Consider the following 16,639-nt stretch of genomic DNA (forward strand, 5'->3'; position numbering starts at 1 on the left):
CTTATCTGACACATTGTAAGAGGTGATGAACTCGGTATAGATCAGGTATCGGTATAGATCGGTATAGATCAGGAATTCTACAATCCAATCAGTGGCAGAGTGCTGTGTAACATACCATATGTCTGTATTGCAGCTGCTTTAGTCATCTCTGTTGTTATGCATAGCATGAAGCTTAACCTTTAACATTGCTTTTTACCGTCAATTCTATATTCATTTCAATAGAAACCAAAATGTCTATTGTCTTTATATGCAGGCATGTAGCACTGGAAGTTGATCAAACCCCAGCTATAGTTCTTGTCCTTCTCACTTGCTAAACAAATACAAGACGAGAAAGCGAAAGAGTTTTCAAGCTTTATATTACAATGCCATGGCCAAAACCGGTGCCAAGCGGACTCTTTTCTAACAGCCAGCCCAGCATTGGATGAGAATGTTGTCAACAGCTTTCTGAAACATTTCTCTTGACAGCTTCACAAATTCTCTCATGCTCATTCGTCCTCAGTAGTTTTCTGCCAGACATATGAGACTGTGGAATCTCTTATTCCGGATCGCATATTACGTGTAATGCAGCAGTCCGAAAATGCATAATAAACAAAATGTCACTGCAACTTCGGGCTGGCTTCATAAAAAAATAAATGAGAGAGATAATGATTAAGTTGACTGTTGGGCTTTATAAAGCTCGATTCTGGATGCAGTTCTTTTTCCTTTTACAGCTTTATTTAGAGAAAAAAGCTTCTTTCTAGGTACCAACAAATATGTAATGGAATTTATTTCAGAAAATATAACTGGGGGTCAATGAGACATACCAGTAATAATTTTCTCCAAAGGCATCTTAAACACTTGAGTGATGAATTTGTAGGCAAAAAAGTATTTGCCATAACAGTCATATAAATCTAATGTTTTTCCCAAAGTATTTGCCAAAGTCAGCAAATTCCAACAATAAACATTGTTCCAAACAAGCTACAGGCTATCATATAGTATTGTCTCAGCTCCGGCAAAAAACAATTCACTACAGTCATAGCACATTAGTAGTCTTCTTTGATGGAGCAATTACATGGGAATAAGTGTTTACCATCCCTTGGCAGAGACCCAGACTTTAACCATTAGACAGCTTGCAAAAGCTGACACTGTCAGTGAGTTTTCACTGCATTTACAAGCTCAGAGGGTGTTTGCTTTAGGACTTTTCTTTCAGCCGAGCCACTTCCACGCTGGACAAATGGAATCCTGTTTCCCTGTAATGCAGCTCCTTGGGAAAATAAACATCTGCAAACGCTAAAATGTTTTATGTCTCTTTCTTTATTGTTAGGCACAGCCTCCAGATCTCAGACTTAATCGAAAAGAAATAATGAAAGCCAAAGCTGGAAACCACAAAAAACTCTCCCTTGAGTGCTAATCGTTCCATTTTGGCTGGGACGACTTTTAATGGACAATTGCTCACATGTCAGAACAATTAAAGTGAAACAGTGAATTATTGCCCTATGATGGTTGGGTGAACATTTTTGTCCTGCTCCAGGATATGGCCCCAGAGATGCAGACACAATGCTTTGTTTCAATATATGAATTGTCAGGAAGCCAGGTCTCCGTTAAGGGTCTGATTCATAACATATGGTATGAGTTCTCGGGTCAGTACTTACATGCTCTGTAATATATGTACTGAATCATGTTGTTTTATGTTATCGACTGGTGACCAGGTCCTTCCTGTAGTCTCATCAACATCAGCTCCTCATGTTGGTTGAGCCTACTGCATGCCTGCGTATCTCCACATGACAAGTATGGATGTTGTACAGAAAGGCTCAAGTAATTGAAACAAAACTGCCACCATCCACACAACACCACGCTAAACATAGATGTATGGCTCTGTGGTGCACTGCATTTGTTTTACTTGGTGAGATAGACTTTAACCATTTACTTTCATGCAAATATCTAAACCATATATATTTGCGCACATATCCTGAGTCAGCCAAAAGTACTGTTGATAACGTTTTTATATTTATTTATTTAATTTGGGGGAAACGAACACCATAGGTGATGAGACATACACAATGATATTGCTGTTTTTTGTGATATGGATTTCTTTATCCCTGTGATGAAGTGTCTTTTGCTCAGTGCTACCCTGCAAGCTATGCCTTCGTTGATTATGCAGTGTGAATTCATGCATTTTTCACACTTCATTATCAGCCTGGATTCCAGTGCTGAGATACAGCCTCACAAGACTGAAGGCAGCAAACCAAAGCTTCTTAGCAGGGGACAAGAATGGTAAAGAGGTAGGTGTCTTGGTAATAATAGTACTTGTGGATCTGCTTTCAATACATGACATGTCCTGGGGTTCAGAGTTGGGAGATCACTAACAGCAGACTGATCCTGAACACAAGGTAATGCTGTGAGTCATGCAGGTCTTACATCACAACCAAAAATTTCTATCATGTGTGAAGTAAAGGAGGAAGGATCTGAACTGCTAAAAACCCTATTTTGGGCATGTTTCTCCCTTCTGCATCGAGAACAAAAAAACAAATGCAAATGAGACTACCTTTCTACCCTGGGATCCGAGGTTGTTAGGAGATGGTCATAAGTCTACATAAAGAAGCCAGGTTTCTGACAACCCAAAAGCCTGCTGCAGGCCATTATACTGGGTGACTCTGATCACTGACTGGCCTCCCATGTCAACACATGTCAAACACATGCCAGACAAATAGCTCTTAAGCCACGGGGTGCATACAGCTATTGGGAGGTTTGAATACCCAGGGCAACTGGCATTTGATGGACAGTCCACATAAACACACACAAGTGCAGGAAGTCTGAGGATGTCAGAATGCCTGACATCTACCATTATCACTAATTCAACTAAAAGCCCAAACTATCAAACTAGTTGGGTTACAAACAGCAAATTGTTACAATCAGAAAAAATCAACCCAGAACATTCTCACCATTGCTCTGAACTACAGGTCATATTGCCAAAGATCAAAATGTTGTTTTCACTCCACTCTTCTGAACATGGTGGAAAGAAGGACAGACCAGACTCATAAGAAGTATGCATTGGTAGTGGGTGGCTACGACAGTGAGTGGCAGCACAAATATTTACATGCAACTCCAAGATTCCAGGAGTCAAGGAGACGAGAGTATCTTTTCAAATATCACAACCCCTTGTGGTACAGTACACACCTTACTGACCAGAGGGCTTTCTTGGGTGTGTGTGTATGTGTATGTGTATGTGTATGTATGTGTGTGTGTTTGTGTGTGTATGTGTGTGTGTGTGTGTGTGTGGTGTGAATGTGACACTTCCAACACTGTGAGTAGGGGTTATTTCAGAATGTTTTAGGTGAGCTCACACTGGTGTGACAGCAAATCATTTTGACCTGCCCTCTGTAGGAGGTCATATGGGGAAGGGCTGGGAAAATGACCCCTCTCCCAGAGGGACTCTCAGACAGCAAACACACCACATACAGACTGTCTGTCTCCGCCCTATTTAGGTGCCCAGACTGACAGTGCAGACAAGCCTCTGTCCTGACCAGGTTAGAGGTTAGGTACAGAGGCATGAAACATGCAACATACATACTAACCCAGGTGAGCAGCAGTTCCTTTCACGGTACACCTGACTGCTTTGACAGGTGCTTCCAAAACAAAGGAGAGAAAAAAGTATCCTCTCAAATTGTCTGACAAAAATGGCCCCTTCGTATATATCGTCTCCAGAGGGCTCATACTTATTTTCAAATTCCCCTTTGCAAAGAAAAAAATGAAAAAATGCTGTTGTGTGTATTATAATCAGGCACATTAGACCAGTGTGTTGCTTTACAAGAGGTCTGGCCATTTTCAAGATGATCAAGTCTTTGTCCTCAAGGAGCTAAAGAACTGCTGTTTTCTGAAGGGTCCTTGTACTCGTATAAGGAGACACAGTGAGAGATTCGACACACAATAAATCAGCATTCAGCTCGCACAGTAAAAGAGAAATTCCAGTAAATGGAGCTCTGCGATTCTTAGAGATTATGCAACAGCAAACAATGACTCTCATTTAAGCCTAATTAGTATGCAAAATCCCAACCGGATGGTTTGCAACCCAACACACAAGGAGGTACGATTATACTGACTAATTGCCCCTAAGAAGAGACAGGCGACAGGGATCTCCTTCTCTCTATAGATCTCTGTATTAAAGCCTGTTAAGGACAAATCGCTCTGAATTCAAGGCTGTTAGGAGAACCCCAATGCAAGTATCTTAATTTTCTGCACAGATCAAAATATGTTATGATAGATGAGTAATCGACATAACCTATTGAGAGACTTTTTGCTTTTGTTGGTTGGTTGTAACTGACTTAACGTTTGTACTTGCGGTGTAATATATATTTGTTGCCTCCTTTTTTTTCCACAGGTACACCCTTGCATTTTTTGAGGTTCATGTTGTTTAATTGTGTAACTGTAACTTGTTCAACTACATGCTGTTATGGTTCTTCCCTTAGGGACTTATTTCGTTTTCACAATGTATGCTTCATGTTTTAGCTACCCGCAAATCTTGTTGTTATGATCAGTGACCTATGCACTTTTGTAAAGCTCTCTTTTGGAAGTTGCTTTGGATAAAAGCGTGTGCTAAATGCATAAATGTAAATATAAATGTAAACCTACAGGCAGTGAATGAACTTTAATTCTCTAGGTACATTTTAAATGGACGAATAGTGTAATCTTTTTCATAGGTTAATTTGAGTCCATTTATGTCATGAGAATAGTAAAAAAAAACACACCTGGCTATAACTTAGCAATCACACGACACAAAAAACAGACAATAGCACTTTCTCAGAAACTGTTCAAGCACAGAAACATCCATTTGTCTAGGATCCATCTTCTGCATTTCTAGTTCTGTATGTCATGTCTCTGACCCCTTCCCATGAAAGTTGGAGGTGAACCCGGCTCAGTGCTTTAGTGTGGACTCTGTTGTAGCTCAGCTTTTCTCTGTTGCAACAGCCCAGCAGTTGTCGAGTATGTGTGTGTTTGAATGTCTGTGTGTGTGTGTGTGTTGGTACTGTATGTGTGTGTGTGTTACGGCGTGGGTGTGTTTGTAAAAGCGAGAGCTGAGTGCTTTTCACAGTCAGACATAGCATTTTCTGCCTGGCGAGGCACAGCGCTGAACAGGCAGAGAGGAAGATGGGAGAATAGCGTTATAAGGTTACCCCCCCAACCCCCCCCCCCCCCCCCCAGCTCCACAAGCTGGTGAAACACATTCAAGGACAAACTTGAAGAGAAGATGAAGGTATATGGTAAAGTGAAGGGCTAAGAATGCAGAGGACACAGACAGGAAGCAAGCAAGACACAGATTGTTAAAGACCAAGGAGGAGTCCGACGAGGGGTAGGGTTATCAGGACTCACACAGGGCGATTATGAGGTTCAGATGGTCCAATGTGGGGTCTTTAATGCCTGTATCTTGACGAAAAGACAGCTACGTGCACCGGCAGTGACACTCTACACGAACAGTGCTACAATGTCCCATAACAAAACACAGGGCCTCTGATGAAGAAAGTGTTTTGTCCGTCTCTTCATAAACGGAGTGACAAGTTCAGTTGAGTTCTGGATTTTAATTATTTATCAATCTGCAGATTGGGAGAGAATACCAGACCCCTGGCAATAAATGACAACACAACACCAGGTCTCAATCATGTCTCTCTCCGCTCTGAAGGCCGGAGGACCATCTTTTATAGGGCACAGGAATGTAAACATAGATAGTGACAGTTAGGCAGTAATGACGTTACAACAGTCTCAGAGAAAGAGATTCACAGCTCCCAATACATGACCACTCAGACTAGAGAGATCTTAGTTGGCCCTCTCCTTGTAGTCATGACAAAGGATGTTTAGCCAGTACTTTCTCCTGATCCCGAACATCTATTAACCCTGACACATAGACACAATCTACACTTAGTAATAGCATGCTTACATGAGAACATACTATTTAGTATCCAATGACTAGTTCCATTGATAGTGAATAATGTAAGCACACAGGAAATCCCAATTTCTTCCACACCTCTCATGTAAAACCTACTTGAAGTGTTTGAACAAACACAATCTGACGAAGCACAACAGAAATCTAAACTGCACTCCCCAAAGAACGGTCATTGGCCTTGTCCTGTTCTGCATCTCTTGCACACCACCCATTTCGGAGGGCTGAACGCCAGCACTAAGACACGAGAGGAACAGAGAAGCATGCAGCCATGTCCTCGACAGGTCGGGAATGGAGGAGAATACAGGAAAAGTTGTTCCTTAATGGAACCCCGAGCAGCTCTGCTCATTCACTGACCAGCCTCCTGGCAGAAGGAAGTGTTGCTGACATGGGTCTGATTATAATAACGCTCTGCAGAATGATGTGTGCTTGCCCTTTTCATGGTTCATTAACACGATGAGGCGTCCTGCTGCATGCAGGCTGCAGCTCGTTAAGTTAGCTATTAAAACAGGTGAGGGAAGGGAGGTTAATTCAAAAATGCAAACGTGCCTTAGCCGATTAGGATGAGGCCGAAGTGGGCTGAAATGCTCTCATTTATGGAGCACATTAATGATGTTCAATATGGGATAAATTCAAGAAAATGGTGGAGAAAGTGAGCTTAGTGAGAAGATTAAAAACAGCCGTATTAAAAGAACAGTTCAAAGACAATCATCTGATAAAGCCATCTGAAAATGCTAAAACTGTTGGCTTTCAGGAGACACCAGAAGACCCTAATCGAACAGTTTGGGTTGAAAGAGTTTCTGTGTGTGGCCTGTTAAAAAGAATGACAATGGTCTGCTTTGGGACAAGCTTCCCTTTTGGAACAGGTTACAGAAATGATTTGACTGATTTATTTTATGTCACTAATTCCATCTTCCTTAAAGGGCATGACAATGTTGTGTGTTTACTTTTGCGATGCAGAATGGCTGACGAGACAGACCCTTGGGGACAAGATGAGTGGTGGCATTTAGGGGTTCATGATTCATAGCAAAGATGTTCATCACGAAATCATCTGAGAGCAAAGAAAACCTGCAAATGAGTCTGCATAGAAAAGTCTGCAGTAGTTAAGTGTCATGTCTCATTTTTGTCTAAAATGACGTTTAACATTTTGGTTTATGCAAAACAACCGAATCATTTTAGCTTGCTTACACCAAAAGCAAGTACATTTTTCTTTTTGGATCCTATCAGTGGTTCTATGATGAGCACATGTCATGTTAACCTGTTTGTTTGAAGAACTGTGATTGCCTTTAGTCACACCTGGAAAACAAATTACAAACCTAAAGCCTGTTACCTGACTGAAATTGTCCACTTTTATCCTATAGAAATGTTTTGAATTGCATAGTGTCGCACCTCCCCATGGTATGACCCACATCTGCAGGTCGCACAGAACATAGGTGAGAGTTTGGTCGGCACAATCAGTGACTCACTGCGCTTGGACTCATCTGGTTCCGCAGCAAGTGCAGTTTGCGTGACGTTATCAATGAAGGACGAGGCTTGCCGGGTGTTAAACTGTTGGCTTCTCTGACACGTGTATCTGACAGGTTGATCTTCAAAGATCTGCAGCTCCCCTTTGATATTATAATTAACGCTGTTTAATTGCCCCCCAGGTCCCAATTGCCCCACAATTATAGGTGGCTTTTTAGCAGGGGGGAGAGTCACTGGAGGTGGACTAATGTGATAACAGTTTAATGAGGTTAAAGATGGCTCTGATAATCACAGGCAGATATTACAGAGACCATTAGAAAGGCATCAAACTGCTCCTCAGTGATACATATGAATGGTGAAGTCACCAGCAGCCATCCCCCTTCTCCTGGTTGGAGCAGCGTAGAGTGGAGCACAGCTCTGGCAGAGGAGGCTGTCACCACAGCAGACACCTTCCACTCATCTGCAGCACCTTTCTATCAGGCAGGGATTCTATCCAGTCCACACTGCTGTATTTACATATGGAGAAGATGAAGCTGTTTCTCTGATTTGTCCCATGAAAGGTTTCACTGTCTAAAGCATCAGTCTCAGCAGCAGTATCCATGACAATACTGGGATGGTCGATGGGGAAAGAGCGTCAGCTTTCATTAGCCACCAGTCAGTGATGAAGAACCAGGGGATCATATGTCATCTCCTTCCTCTGAGACTCACCATTAATTAATACCAGTTTTACTAACAGGGCCCTCCTCCACTACTTCCTGTATTTGTGTTTGCTCACAGGAAATCGATCTGTGTCTCTTCTGCTGTCATGGTGTCTCCTGGCCACCTTTCCCAGTCCTAACACTGTCCTCACACTGTCCTCACACAGTCTCACACTGTCCTCACACTGTCCTCACACAGTCCTCACACAGTCCTAACACTGTCCTCACACTGTCCTCACACAGTCTCACACTGTCCTCACACAGTCCTCACACTGTCCTCACACTGTCCTCACACAGTCTCACACTGTCCTCACACTGTCCTCACACAGTCCTCACACAGTCCTCACACTGTCCTCACACTGTCCTCACACAGTCCTCACACTGTCCTCACACAGTCCTCACACTGTCCTCACACTGTCCTCACACAGTCCTCACACAGTCCTCACACTGTCCTCACACAGTCCTCACACTGTCCTCACACTGTCCTCACACTGTCCTCACACAGAATGAGAAGCAGTCTGTGTGGATGAAACTGAACCATGTTCAGAAGTCATCTTGGATCACTGCCTGACTTTCCTCTAGGTGGGCCTCAACACATCAGAGACAAAGTCCAGCCCAACTAGAGGCATCACTGAGTGGAAACAGTAAAGTCCATTTTTGACCAACTGTAACCCAACGTTTTTGTCATTAAAATGCTTTTTCTATGCCAACAAAGATCTACACACCGGTGAACAAAAACGCAGATTTAATTAGAAGATATTCATCTTTTGGAATCTTGTTACACTTCCTGTAGTGAGGTGGTTATTATTATCTCATTCCCTTATGAAGTTGTCAGAAGCATATCTCAACCATGAAAATGTAATATAATCTGGGTAAATCTTATCCTATTCATGTAATTCTGATACGTATTAAAGGAAAAGGGATTTGGAGGATTAAGGGAAAGAATGAATACTGTAATGACACGGAGTGGATACCTAAACTGTATATCTGTTTTTAATGCTGAGACCAAGGGTGAGATCTGTACTGTAGTTAGCAGACAAAGTGATGCTTATCTTTGAGAGTAGCGTAAAACCGTAATGATCTACTGTACATTAAATAAAATGGCCTAATCCCTATTCACCGCGCTCGAACACTCATATTCAAGGAAAAATATCCTTTGCCATTTAGCAAGGTTATGATGAGTGTTTTTTTTCCACAGGTCAGATTGAATTTCCAACGGTTGGAATCCTCTTTTTCTTTGATATTTGATGTTGTTTGAAGAGTTGCGTAATAACTCTCCGGGCTGCAGCGATCCTGATGACACAAAGGGGAAGGTGAGTGCGTGTGAGAGGCAGGGTAGAAGCGAGAGCGGAGGCAGAGGGACGGCAGAGGCAGGCCTGGCTAGTCTTCCACGCATGTCAAGAACGTGCGATGGCACAGGGACAGCTACTGATAGATGGAGACAGCCTGCCTCAGGCCCGGCATGACTGATGGTCTCAGCCGCAGTACAGAGACGGGGATGAGGCCGGCTGACACGCGGGAGGGGGAACGTTTACGGAGACATAACGGCCCGTGTTGAAGACCCTCTCTCAACACACGCACACGCAAGCATGGACGGACACACACACCCCGAAGCGAGACGACAGGCCGATTAATCAACAAGTTAGACTGGTTGACGGAGAGGGAGGACAGACGTAGACAGAGAAGAGGGGGAGTGGGGAGGAAGGGATTTGGGGAGGCAGATGATGGGTGATAGAGAGAGAGAGGGATCCTGGGAGGAGGAGAGCGCTCAACCGCTGAGATTTATCACGGTCTACACCTCAGGTCACCTCAGGGGAACGATCATTTCCAAAAATGAAGGGTTTAATCACATTCACGAAGGTCCCCATAGTGGCCATCATCTTTTATGATTGTTATTCTGCAGCCATGAATCATAATTAGTCACATTTATTAGGACTTTTGGGACCTTTTTGATGCTTAAAAGCGCAGGGAAAAAAAACCTTTTCTGAGTCAGGAATCTCTTACAAATCTGTAGGTGGATTCGAGTTGCCAAAGTCATGTCTGGGATCACGGGTTCCACCTTGAAAGGTCAAAGGTCACTTACGTTTGGAGACCCTCAGGACGTTCCTCCTCCCCTCACTGCTCCCTGAGCCTCCGCAGCCGTCCTCGTCATCACAGTCTCCGCTGGAGCGACCTTCTGCATCCCCACTCCCCGTCTCGATCTGGTCCAACGTCCCGTATTTAGGAATAGACTTTCCCTGCAACAACTGTGCACACACATACACACACTCAGGTTTGGATTCAACCCAACAAAAAGTTTGCAAAAAAATGATAGCTTAACATTTTGATAGCTAAATTGTATTAAACTAAATTACATGATTGAGTTTTGGCCTTATCATACAGTATATTGTATTTTTTCTGTATGCACTCACAATGGCAGTAATTAAGTACATTGCAGTATGCACTTAAGTACATGTGCTAACACCTGGCAGACATTTCAAGTACAGTATGCACATCACATTATATATGTTAATATAACTGTGTGACTATAGATGAGTCAACAAATGAACAAGTGGCACATACGGTACATGATACATTTGCATACAGCAGACTGCATAAAACCAGCTCTGTGATTTCGAAATGAGTCATAAAGAGCCCTTCAACCAGCTTTGCAGGACCTGAGGGAACATAACCAGACTCTTATCACTAATGTATGCGTTCCCATGCAGGAGATTCCCAATCAAAGACTATTGTGAACTTTATCCGTATCTGGGGAGATGCAAAGCTTAATTGGCTCATTTAAATGCATGGAAGGAGCACTCAGAAAGTGAGTGAGTGTGTGGTCAGGTAGGTAGGCTTAAATAGGCTGCTGTAAATGTCTATGCTAATAAGTTACAGTAGTGGTTCAATACTTGGGAGATTAATTTGACAGGTCTGATGGTCGAACCATTAGGCCAGGCAAGATTACAGCAGGCAATACAGAATCTCGAAATCCATAGATTATCACACGTGTAATTACAGTGCTTTCAAACAAACACACGGTAGTTAACGTACTATGTTAGCCCCCTGGTGTTTATTAGGACTACTTCATTGTCATAGGAAACATGTAACATGCAATGGAATCTGCATTTGACTATCTGCATGTTTTTGTTTGTTTATGTCACGGGTGAATACAACCTTCCTTCACACTCGTATGGTTGGGAATAGAGAGGACACCTGCCAGAGTGCCAATTAGATTTCTAGAGAGAATGGAGACTAGCCTTGGGGCCTGGTGAGAGGTGAGTGTTTGGTTGCAGTTCAGTCTCTGATCTCTCTCTTTCTCTCTCCCACTACCTCCCCCCCCCCCTCTCTCTCTCCCTGAAACGGTAATTGGCTCGACAGATACTCCAAGTTAACAAGAAACTTGAGACTGGATGTGTCAGTACAGGTGTGTCAGATTTTCTGTTATTTACTTATCTCAGACAAGACGGAGGAGTTGCTGAATCCTACACCCAAGAGCCATACATTTATTTAGGCGTCAATAATTAATTAATTAATTAATTAATTAATTAAAAGATTGACTGTAATCTACGCTTCTTTTCTTACAGAGATTGACAGTACAAGACATGAGGAGTGAACGCCTCACTTTGTTACAATAATCTGCTTGTCATGGAGAAGGAGTCTGAGGAAAACCCATGACACATTTGGCTTGATCGTTCACGCTGAACCAAGCATACAGTTCAGGAGATTGCAAGCTTTTGGTTCTTGTTCAATTCCAGACCTAATAATAACAATGAAGTCCCCATCAGTTCCTGACTATCCTATTGCCTCACAGTTGAGGAGAAGAGGAACAACATAAAAATGTATCCAGGTCAATATTTACCAGTTCTTCCAAGTTATTAGAAGGACTTGTTGAGAACTGTAAGGGCTTCACAAAAGACACTGAAACTTTTCCTGGCAAACTTATTCTGTCTAATACAGGCAAACTAGTTATTTAGACTACCTTGTCAAAGACAATGCTGGACACCAGCATTCTCAGTGGACTAGGAGAAGAGATGCAACAGGATTTGCATCTGTAAATCACAGATGCAACTGTGATTTACATTCTTGCTGCAAATCGAGTTTAGGCTCTGTATTTGATTTATAATGGCGTTAAACAGACAAGAGGAAATGTTCTGTTTCTCACCGAAGTGATTCTAACATGTAGGGAACACACTGTTTTCAGCTTGTGGCAGACCCCCTGAGTGTACAGACAGACAGCTGTACAAACAAAGATGGCCGTCCTGTCAATCACACTGCTTTGTATCTACCTTCCATTGTCACAACAAGCTTATCTTAAGTTGTTGTTTTAACGCTGCTTTCAACCTGTCCACTGAAAGACTTGCAATGCCTTACATAAAACACAGACGCCAAGTCATTAATCAAATTCACGCAACTCAAATCATTTCACTCAAATAACAAACCATTTGGTCACAGACGGAGATTCTACCCCTGATCGACCTCAAGGCTGTCAATCAACTGGCTAATCTCTCCTCCCTCGTAAGGGGCAGAAAACGAATGGTTTTTAATTTGATGTTATTGAGCAGCTGGGCAGCCTCTCTCCGACGCAGTTCGACATGCTGGAAGGCTGATTTATTGTGTTTCCTGACAGCACTATTAGCTTCACTTGTGTAAATGAAATAGAGCTTTGTCTAAGCCTCGGTTATTAGGAGAGCCGCAGGTGAACTGTTGCTCTAAGGACAGACACGTTTTGTCACAGAGAGGCTGTGAATCCTTGCATGGCAACAGGATCAACGGGTACTGAAATCATGTACAGATGACCGTATTTACAAATACATGTTTGCTTTGTGGCGCAGGAAGTGCTAGGTGTGAATGGGTGGGAGAGCAGAGTGTCTGGCAGGTGTTGAATCTTGATGCCTCGCTTACAGACAGAATGTAGGAGGAGGTTCAGCTCTCCTCCCCAGAGAACAGCCTGCTCCACCACCATTAACACAGCCGGCCCCATGATCCTCTGCTGCTTATCTGGGGTTTCCCAGAGCCTTGCTTAGGGAAAGAGAGGAGAGGGCAGGGGGGAGTAAAGGAACCCCAGATAGATTTCTCCAGGAAACAGACTTAGCTCAGGGGAGAGGAGAACCAGAACCTTTAACACTGCAAGCACGTGGACATGGGTGATGAGGAGTGTCTGGTTGGGGTTATGGACCACACGGCTAATGAGGGGATTGCTGTTGAGAGTCGGTGAGTACATTTCCAGAGGCTTCTCAGATGACCCCCTGACCCCTGAGATGAGCAGAGGTAGAACATACTTCAGCAGTTGCTGTGTTCTTGGATACACACGTGGCATGAAGGGCATTGGTGCTAACAGTAACTCTGTATCAGTAATAAGTCATACAATACAACACATACTTGACTGCACCTGCTGTACGTTTAGGTGTGAGGGCTCCTTAACGTTCCTCACTCACAGGCTAGCGATGTCACCAAAGAATGCACGGCAAGAAATCAACTAAATCAAGAAAAAATTGCTGACTGCTATCACTGCACACCCTAAGAAATGAAAGATACAAATTCAGATGACTAAAAGGACTACTCAGAGCACAGAGATTAAAACAGTGTTGTAAACAGCGATAGACTAATTGCACACAGCCTCCCACACCATTTTTTGCCTGTGTCCACTTAAATATCTCTCCCTGGGTGGAGACCTTAAGGCACTTCCCAGGGCTTCTCTGGTGCCATGCCAAAACACTCTAAATCTGGCTTGGTGTAAAAAGGAAAGCTCATATTTCTCTCTACCTTTTCTCCCTTTCTCACCATCAACCTAGAAGTGGACCAGTAACTCACACTGAGCTTGACACTTCGGAACTGATATCTGAACCAACCAAATTTGGTCAGAAATAAGGTAGGACAGCAAGATCCTTCACATATTACGCTCACCCTCATTCGAGTGTTTCCAATGGCTCTGACACCAGCTGACGGCAAATTCTACCGAGAAGACAAGTCTCATAATCACATTACAGTCACCATCCTTTCCCCTGGAGCAGTGTGGCACACTGTGTCATTAAACAATGATGACAGAGATTAATTAACTATCTGATGGCAGCCGCAGTGTCGGGAAATCATACACACTTTTGCCCCAAAAATAATCACATTATCATGAGGTTTCAAAACACCATAAAATATGTGGAAGACTTAGATTGTGGGGAATAGTCCGAGCCCTCAGCATTAAAAGACCGATGCAAAAGTCAAGCATTTGCTGAAAAGCTTTACTGGTTTGACTCCTGTTGAGACGCAGGGAGCATACTGCCGCTTCTCTACGACATGGATGGCACACGGGGAAGTTCACTGGGAATGGCTGCGACAGCTGGCAGTAAACTGTCACATGTCTCTGGTGTTTAGACATAGCATGAACGTAAAATAAATCGTCACGCGTTTCGAAAAAGGCTCACCAAATATTTGCAGGGTGATACATTTTCTTGTGACACGACGAGCTGAAGGAACACGTCTTGAAGCCAGACAGTTGACAAGTCATCTGGAATGACTTGATCTCATTTGTTTTGGGGTACTAATTCCTTCCCTTTGGAGATAAAGGACTGAACTAGGGAAGGAGACTAAGGTATGTCAGCACTGACATGAAGCAGCTTTGAACTTCCCTTTTTTTTAGCACAAATCTCATCTCTGTCAAAGCTCACCATTATCAAAGGGCTTTCTCAATAAAAGGAATGGAAGAGTACATTGCCTGTCTTGGTGGTTATGTAACGCTGTCATTTGATATCCTCTTTCCTCTGAAAGAATGACACCAGAATGGCTGAATAAAGAAATGCCAGTTCACCGCATTCTAAAGTCTGTTACTGCAGACATCATGTTGAGTTTCCGTTTCACAAAGTGGTGACACCCGGAGAGAAAATCGCCTTAGATGCTATGAATCTGCTAATGCGCAGGGATTCTGACGATGGTTCTTGGTTTTCCCTGTAGCAGATTTTTATGAATCAGAATGTTTTAAAAGCTGGCATAAGGTTAAGAATTTGTTTTGGATGTCTAGTTTATAATGTTTAGACAATTTAGGAGACTGTTTAATGCTCAAGGGAGCCCCAAGAGTGGAATCTCCCGGTCTCAAAACATTAAATCTTTTGTCACTTATACAGGGAACATGTTGGAAAGTAGTTAAAGTGTGTTTCCTCTTGCATCTCCAAGGAGTTTGGGACACTTCACTAGCTTCACTTGCACATAACCATCATGAGGCAGAGAATCATTTTTCACGAGTTGTTTGGAATCAGTCTGACCTTCCTTTCCACCTTCGGCAAACAAGTCAGATGTCAGATGTCTGGCTGCCATAGACGCGTGTAAACACTCCCCCAGTTTACACAGCCCCAGGGAACATGGAATCTCACATTTTGCTGATGAACCAAACAGTGGTGTAACCTAGTTTAAAGGTCTGCCTGTCTGCATAGCAATGTGGAATGAGGGTGATGTTGTTTATCTAACAGAATAAGAGTTGACTGGAGTACATTGTGACTAGGCCCCCACCCCACCCTGAGGGCATGGCACAGAGGGAGTGGGTGGACCTCCAGGCAAAGTGCCAGGACCGGGCCAGCCCTAAAGACACAGACTGACAACTCTATGACTGTATCAAGCACAATGACAGGCTGTTTGTCTAAGCCTTGGGGGTGTTTGTTTGTCGGTGTGTGTGTGTGTCATATTGGTGATGCTGGCATATTAATGTTAAGTGTTTACAGCTTTATACATAAAATCTGCCGCTCAACAACAACAATTCTCAGGGTGAAGAGTTCAAATAAAGATGGTTTTTCCATGATGCACAGAATAAAATTAGAAAAACAATTTTCCACTAGTAAACAATGTTCTTACTGGAGAAGTTCTCATCTTTTTACCATGGCTTTAAAAAGATGCACATTACAGTACTACCATTTGCAGGGTTTCAGTGCAGCACCACATGAACAGTAAATATACTAATCATATTCTTGCCTTTCTCTCAATGTTTTCTACAAATCATATCAAGTTTTCTTAAATCATAATTTGGATCCTCCTGAACCTTACACAGAAATGAGGTTGCGGAGACAATGACACTGTCACATCCTAACCTCTTAAAGTGATGTTGCACTAACACAAATAAAACACTGGACATATTTCAATGTTAATCCTTTGAACTAGGGGAAGAGTAGTATGAATAATTCACAAACCAAACTGCTGGCCCACTGCACGTCAATGACTGGTAAATAATTCAAGACACGGTGTGTGTGTGTGGGTGAGGGGCTGATTTCTACAGATTTTGATTGAGAGACACGGGCCGGACCTGCTTATGGATTCCTGACCGATTTACCGGCCAGGAGCCTGGGCTGGGGAGCCTGCAAATAATTGATGGGACAGAGGCCACTGATGAGAGCGGTGATGAATTTATGCTTTTCAGGTTGCATGATGAATTTGTCACTAGCTACGTGGCTCTGCTGTGCTTGGCAGCAATCCGAGTTTTGAATGGTAATGATGCTCTGTAGTTGTGGGATCTGAAAATGTGACTGTGCACGAGGAATTGGGTCATGTCAAATCCAGGGAGCCACAAGAACAGATATTTGGAGCGGAGAGGAAATAAATAAGCTATCAT

General features: G+C 43.1%; 1 protein-coding gene across 1 annotated transcript in view; it reads right to left on the reverse strand.

Annotated features, from left to right (window-relative positions):
* Positions 1-16,639, reverse strand: part of gpc5a (glypican 5a) — a 74,253-nt gene that overhangs the window by 12,814 nt on the left and 44,800 nt on the right. The window contains exon 8 of the mRNA XM_047030484.1: positions 10,157-10,319. Within this exon, the coding sequence (XP_046886440.1) occupies positions 10,157-10,319 (163 nt within the window). The remainder of the gene's footprint in view (positions 1-10,156; positions 10,320-16,639) is intronic.

This window comes from Hypomesus transpacificus, chromosome 12, assembly GCF_021917145.1.
Source record: "Hypomesus transpacificus isolate Combined female chromosome 12, fHypTra1, whole genome shotgun sequence".
NCBI lineage: Eukaryota > Metazoa > Chordata > Actinopteri > Osmeriformes > Osmeridae > Hypomesus > Hypomesus transpacificus.